Source organism: Corythoichthys intestinalis, chromosome 3, assembly GCF_030265065.1.
Source record: "Corythoichthys intestinalis isolate RoL2023-P3 chromosome 3, ASM3026506v1, whole genome shotgun sequence".
In the NCBI taxonomy this organism is placed as follows: Eukaryota; Metazoa; Chordata; class Actinopteri; order Syngnathiformes; family Syngnathidae; genus Corythoichthys; species Corythoichthys intestinalis.
The window spans coordinates 15,269,463-15,276,718 of record NC_080397.1 but is presented as its reverse complement, the minus strand read 5'-3'; the positions used below and the strand labels follow the sequence as shown (position 1 = coordinate 15,276,718).

Below are 7,256 nucleotides of genomic sequence, written 5' to 3'. Positions count from 1 at the left end.
TATGCATCGAATGGCTCCGACACAAAATGGCCGACAAGTGACGACGCTCCTTTTGATTATTCCACAGCAGACATTATTATCTAGCCTTGTCAAAGTGATATCTATGATAAAGACAACTTGTGACGTCAGTGTCATTAGTTGCGTTGCTAGGCAATAGTTGTCCATAGCCGGAAATGGACGCAAAGAAGTCGCAAACACTACTTGAAAATAAATACAACTTCAACACAACCGCGGCTTGAAAATAAATACAACTTCAACACAACCGCGGGCTGAGTAATTGAAGGTATGCTTGTTTGTTGTTGTCATTGCGTTTTCAGTAGATAACTGATTGAAACAATGCCACAAACAACAACATGGCAACCATATGTTGCTGTAAATTGTGAAAACATAATAACCAATCTTGAACAGATCTGGATTGCGGTATTATTCTGTTTAATCTTTTTTTGTCCATTTGGTTACGCTGATATATCAATAAAAGCTATTAAAATATCATCTATTATTTATGTTGAATTCGCGAAATAGTTCCTCTCGAATGGCCCACAAAATCATACACACAAGGGCGGCTATCCCGGGGGGATGGGTGGGACACGTCCCCCTCCTCAACTAAACTGTCCCCCCAATATTTTGACACAATAAGTATTTTTGGAGCCGTCGACGAAATTCAAAGTAAAATCTGTTCAGTTCTTATTTTAGTCGCGCAATAATGTGCTCTTAAAATATTAGAATCTTTCTCTCTCCTCTACCTTCTCTGAAAATGGTTTAGTCCATTCCACAACGGTAGAGCCTGAACTCACAAACACAGACACGCAAATTCTCAAACATCCTTTGAGCTATAATCTAGGGGTCAGACTGTACTCGCCATTACTGAGTGCTGTGAAACTAAGTGAAAAGCTAATAATACCTAAGCATAATTTCACAGTAACACAGGTAAGAGACAAGCTGCCTGTAATATTTATTTCCGTCACTAAACGGTTAACTGTCTGGATATTGATATTAGAAATAGTTCAGATTTTAATGACATTTTATAACTTTAGATTTATTTCTAGGAAGGATTTATTATATGGAGTATTTATGGTAACTTGACGGCGAATTGCAGTAAAAGATGCTGTTTAACTCTTTAACTTTTATCATTATTCTCTAAAATTTTACAGTTTTTTTTTTTGTCCCACCCCCCTCCCCCAACTTTTGAAAATGGACCTTCGCCCCTGGTTATACACACGAGTTAAGAATGTAGAGCCGAGGTCCTCAATTAGCGGACCGCGGTCCACGACCAGACCACAGCACACTTCTCTGCGGACTCACGGACAAATGAAAAAAAAAAAGTTTTTTCAACATATATCATTTGCATGAATCGCCAATCTGTTGCTATGCGCTACTATTCTATCGCTAAATTCTGTTTCATTTTTAGTCAAATATCTTCCATGTTCTCACTTCTGTTGTCATCTCTATGACAACGATGCGCTGATTGGCTGAGAGAGTGTGCATCGATGCGCTGATTGGCTGAGAGAGCCTGCATGCTACAAGCTAGCGTGGACGGACCGCAGCAGTGTCAGCAACCTCAAACACGTGTGGCACCTGGCACTGTGCAATCTGTTTATACATGCTGTCGTGTACTTTATTTTTCATTCAAGAATGTGAGTCATACTGTGAGCGAACATGATTAATTTATTTATTTCACTGTGTTACGCCGGTACTCTCGCTGCATCCGTGCAACGTTCAAGATCACAACATTAAGCAACGTTCACTAACACCACCCATGCCACCAATAGAAGACCGAATCTAACAAAAAGACATGCTCAACGTTCACCAAGAGACAAAAAGTGGACAACGAAAATCGCCGCTTCAATGAGGAATGGAATGACAAATATGCGTCCATTTTACCAACTGCAAATACCAAATATATGTGCTTAATATGCTTAAAGACAGTTGCTCTGATAAAAAGTGACAATTTTAAACTCTATTATGTTAAAGAGCACAGCTCTTTTGAAGAGAAGTTTCCTCCTAAATCGGAATTGAGAAGGCAAGAAATCAACAGGTTGAAGCAGTGGTATCAAGAGTCAAGCAAGGTTATTGTTAAATCTATGACACAACAACACATTGCAATGGAGTGCTGACTCAGAGCGTCGTGGTTGTTGGCCAAACACAAGAAGCCATTCTCTGATGGAGAAATAATACAAGAGTATGATTGAACTGATGACAGCAATGTTACAAGGGAAAGAAAAGGAGGAAATGACAAAAAAAAAAAATAAAACAAATCTCACTCTCAGATTTATCAACCACAAGACTCACTGAAGTACTGGCTGATGATGTCAGTAAACAGCTTTGTGACCCCCCAAATGCCATTTCTCTCAATGAGCAGTGTTTTACAGTTAAAGTTACTGTCAATAATTATGTTTTCACCTTAATGACAGAGCTTGTCATTTATGTTCTGAACAAGTGAACATGTACTGTACTGCTTGCACGTTTTCTTTTTTGTACAGCAGTGTTTTACAATTACAAAATGTACTGTCAATAGTTATTGTTTGCACCTTAATGACAGATCTTGTCAATTATGTAGTGTACATGAGTAAAAATTGTACTTGCATTTTTTTTTTGTATTTTTATTTTAAGTCAAAAAATGTTTTGTTAATTTATTTTATTATTTTATTTATTATATTTTATGTATTTTATTTATTATTTAATCAGAATGTACGTTGTATTTTTGTTTAGTCAAAAGAAAACCACCTTTACCACCTTCGACCTGCCTTTTACTTGACCGACATTAATAAATGGGCCCATGCTTGTATGAAAAAAATAATTGTGGACCTTCAAGATTTGTATTTGAGGACCCCTGATGTAGAGTCTAGAAATGTGTATAGCATGCCATTGCAGGTTTAAAAATCGCCACCAGAGTGTGCTACTATTTTCCATATGACTTTCACAACAGCCTTTAACAGTGTACTATACTACTTACTGTATCATAATTTACCTTCACATTTCCACAACATGTGTGATGTCATATTTTCAGTTTTCATTGACCTGGATACGCACTGCATTATGTTTAACTGTAATTCTTATCTATTGCCCCTCATAGGTAGCTCAAATTAGTTGACCTAACCATCAAGATGTCACGCGCGACATCCAAAGCCCAAGCTGACAAGGGCAAGGCCCCTGCCCGTGTGTCACCACTGCCAAACCATGAGCATGAAGAGGAAGACATTATCCCAGGTTGTCTGACTCAGAGCCAATGGATAGACATGTTGGTCCAAGAGGAAGCGGAAGATGTTGTAGGAGAGATAATGGCTGATGTGATGACAAATGTTATGGAAGCTTGCTACAATGTGCACATTGAAAGACAGGTAAAACATCCATCCATCCAACCATTTTTTAAAATTGTCTTTGTCCTCATCAGGATTTATCACTAGTTGACGCCCCAATTCATTTGTAGTGGGAGGGTGGCAGCGAATGAACATTTGTTCATGTCGATGACGTTCAAGAATGTCCCCAAATGAATAGGAAGTGACTCAAAATCAAACGAAAGTAACCTTTAAATACCCTAAAATGAACACTAAATGACCTGTAAACGCCTACTAAAGCCTGGCTGTGAATGCTCTTGCTTCAGTGCCATTGACGGCACTAGACGTCCAATCAAGTCAAAATTAATTGGATGTCTACTGCCATCAATGGCAGACATTGAGCTAACATAGACACTATTCTAATGGAAGATTTTGGTAGCAACCTGTTGGTTCTTATTTTTTTGTGACAGCTTTTTAAAACGATATACCGATTATTGGGGGAAGCATATCGATAACCTTTTGCGTATCGCGATATATCACATTTTTGATATATTGTCACATCCCTAATATACACCACAATTTTTTCAGCTACCATCTTTCACTGCATACTGGGCTAAATGTTTCTTCACACAAACTGTGGAGAGGAAAATTATTTGCCGAGATAGAGGGGAAGATCCCATGGCGTTGTCGGCAACAGAAGACTCCGAACCAATACCAATCACTCCAGATGTCTGGGCAGAAGGATGTTTTCCCGTTATACATGGTATACTTTCATCTGACTCTGCATCCGTGTCAACGCAGGTACTTTTTAAATTATCTCTTGGTTTTACAATCACAACAACTCAATTGTGTTTGCACCGAACTTTGTATGTTTCACTAGACTTAACTATGCATATGATTGATTTTTCACTTTGTGTACTCAGATCAACCAGGAAACTAATACCAGTGCGGACTTTGAGCTTGCCCATCTTGAAGAAAATCTTCAAAGCGATACATCACCAGAAATCAGCACCCCACCTGAGATGTCCGAAGGGAAAATAAGTCCCTGCGAGCATGTGAGCGACAAAGAACCAAGTCCTAGCCCTAAACCGAACATTTCCACAAAGAAAAAACAGAAGGCTTCTTTACCCGCAAAGCTTCCCCGAAGCACTGTTTTGCAACATGAAGAAAAAACAAAAACGAGTGACAATAGATCCACCCAACCACCAAAGGACACTAAAACTATACTGAAGGTTAATCAATCATCTTTGCCACAACGTTTGATCACTCCTCAATACGAGATTGACAAACACACAAAATCTAGCATCAAACCATCAAGTGGTCAACCCAAACTACGGCCTTTGCCTAGTAAGCAGCAGATTGCTACAACAGGAGCCTGTTGGAAACCTGATCAACCCGAGAGGTTGTCTCCCATTAAAGATGAGAGGATGATGGCTCGAGCTTTGAGGATGGACACCATAAGTTTGGCCAAAGGTGTTTGTCTCAAGGATCCCTGGAGAACACAAATGGGCCCACATCAGTTCAAATCACAAGCTCAGTTTGCCAAACTGAGGCCAATAAACAGTGAATCAGTAAAGCCGGAGTTCCCTGTGGATGAGTTGACGACAGGATGTCCACCACAGGTTACCCAAATATTGCCTTTGGACAAATTCAAGTTTTGATTATAACACAACTGGGTAGGTCTATTGATACTTTTGTTATTTTTGTAAATAAGTTCATCTTTATTGTCAAGTACAATTTCACGTAGTGTTTGGACACGAAGAATTGAATAATTTTTAACATTGGGACACAGGGAAATTAAATTAATCCATTGAGTTGAATTTAATGGTGAGTTCAGTGGCGGAACAAATGTGAAGAGGGCTTGGGTGCGATGAGCATAAATGGAACCCCCTGAGTGGACGGTCCAACAGCCACACTTTTGCTGGCACCTCAAGACGATCGTCCGCTGTGTGTATGTGTATGTGTATGTGTGGGCATGTGGAATTTTTTTGCAGGCCCCTCCAGACAACAGCCAAGCGGCGGGCAGAGATATTTTAACACTTAAACACTATATTGCAGCTCCGCACATCATCATACTTTTCTATTTGACCCTCCCCTTGCCCAACCACGGCCATTTTACGCTCGCAAAGGGGCCCGGGAGCGGCCACACCTCCCTAAGTTCCGCCCCTGGGTTAGTTGGGTAGTTTTAACCATTCCAAGAGAATACATTGCACTCGGAGCTCCAATCATAATGAGTATATGAGTGTTGACAGCAAGGGTGTAGGTTTGCATAGTGACGGTAGGGACATAACACTTCCAACTTTTCAGGATGCTCAAATTGTCTCCACCAACTTTTGGGCAACCTTATTTGAATTATACAGTGACTTCTGTTATATACTGTAGGTCATTTGTCTTCCCATATGTTGTAAGGATAGAAAAGACCCTACCATTATTAAGTGAATTATTTTCATTATGCTCAGATTTACATTGGTCTGTTTTCGCTTGCTGGGTGTGCCAGTCCATTTTTCCCCTCAAACGCATATTTGATTGGCTGATGACTTGACCCCACCCCCCATATGCAATATGCTGCCTCCTGCGCCACCTTCGAAGACGAGGGATATTAGTATGGGGGGGGCACATGACGAATTTTGCTTTGAGAGGAATATCCACCTGAGTGTTTTCTACTGTTAACGTTAATTAAACTGCAAGAAATGTAATGAACCAAGGTTTACCACCTTCTCCCCAGTTTTCATTTTAATTATATTTATGTGGTCTTAAAGCAGCCCAAAGGAGCTTTCCTTTTTTTTTTTTTTTTTTTGCGTTTGGCTGTGCTTGTGAACAAAAGCAATAGTGTTTTTTTGGGATATTTAATTTATTTAGACAATTTTGAGTGGTCTTAAAACAACGTTTATTATTATCTTTTTTTTTTTTTTTTTTTTTTTTTTTTTTTTTTTTTTTTTTTTTTTGCATTCCTGGATAGTTAAAAGATGAATAACACGTTTGTATTTCTTGTGTATGTTAACTTCAAATATTTCCGTTGAAATTTGCTAATAAAATCCAGACATTTATTCTGGAAGTTTTCAAAATGTATCTTTAGTAGTTTTTGAAAACAAAGGTTTGAATCGAACGGTGAATCACCTGAACATATAATGCACTGCAAAACCCACCTCCTTAAAACTGGAAGAAAAAAAAAACTTAAATTCCCTTGTTTTCAGTGTAAATCTTTCCTCAAAATAGGTGAAATTATCTGCAAGTGCTTCAAGTAAATTTTACTCAGATTTCATGAAATAAAAAAATAGCGAGCTGAAAATAAGCTTAACCGATTTATTTTAAGCAAAAGGTTTGTATATTTAATCTTTAAAAAAAAAACTTTTTTTTTTTTGTCAGAAATGTTCCTAATTCAAGAATAGATACCGTCCAAAATATTATTTGAAAGCAATTTTTTTTCTACATTTTGGTCAAAAATGACCAACTTTGAGATTTATGGATGAACATATATTTACTTAAAGTAAGTACAATAATCTGACGCATTAATCTGTTAATTAGCCTTTAACGCTCAAAACAAGAGGGAGAAATTTATACGACTAGATTTAAGAAAAAATATCAGATTAAGACGTTATAAATTTGCAGTGTGAAAGTTAGTATGAATCAATACAGATTTATTTTGCGTTAATCATTTAGCCTATCAATTAATTACCTTCATATTGGTGAGAAATGTTGCCCAGACCCCCGTTCAACCCAATCTGTTTGGTTTTATTAATGCCTCGTCCCCAGCAAAAAGTACAAAAGTGTGCATTTGTTTCCGTGCGAGCTCATTGATAAAATGGAGCACAAAACCAACTTGTTTGTGCGTTTCGGAAAAGGGAAACACATTTGAAGTCAACGTTTCTAACGTTCTGGAAAAAAATATATCATTTTTGGTTTGGGGATGGGGATCAATTCCTCTAGAGTTATGTATAATGTAGCCTAATGTAATATAATGAATAATATAATATGTAATGT

General features: G+C 38.0%; 1 protein-coding gene across 2 annotated transcripts; it reads left to right on the top strand.

Annotated features, from left to right (window-relative positions):
* Nucleotides 1-182: 182 nt before the first annotated feature.
* LOC130913726 (uncharacterized protein C2orf81 homolog) lies at nucleotides 183-6,151 on the top strand. 2 transcript variants are annotated; one of them, XM_057832540.1, is made up of 4 exons: nucleotides 183-283; nucleotides 3,074-3,338; nucleotides 3,864-4,076; nucleotides 4,199-6,151. In XM_057832540.1, the coding sequence occupies exons 2-4, from the start codon at nucleotides 3,105-3,107 to the stop codon at nucleotides 4,934-4,936; spliced, it is 1,185 nt and encodes a 394-aa protein (XP_057688523.1). In that variant the 5' UTR covers nucleotides 183-283; nucleotides 3,074-3,104; the 3' UTR covers nucleotides 4,937-6,151. The 2 variants fall into 2 exon arrangements, with proteins under 2 accessions (XP_057688523.1, XP_057688524.1); XM_057832541.1 differs by lacking the exon at nucleotides 183-283 and adding an exon at nucleotides 837-927.
* The last annotated feature ends 1,105 nt before the right edge of the window (nucleotides 6,152-7,256 follow it).

What these genes read in the sequence shown, in the direction of transcription:
- LOC130913726 (XM_057832540.1), top strand. Translation starts at nt 3,105, where the DNA reads ATGTCACGCGCGACATCCAAAGCCCAAGCTGACAAGGGCAAGGCCCCT. An exon ending in ATGTGCACATTGAAAGACAG is followed by an intron (nt 3,339 to 3,863) that starts GTAAAACATCCA and finishes CAATTTTTTCAG; the next exon opens with CTACCATCTTTCACTGCATA. An exon ending in CTGCATCCGTGTCAACGCAG is followed by an intron (nt 4,077 to 4,198) that starts GTACTTTTTAAA and finishes TTGTGTACTCAG; the next exon opens with ATCAACCAGGAAACTAATAC.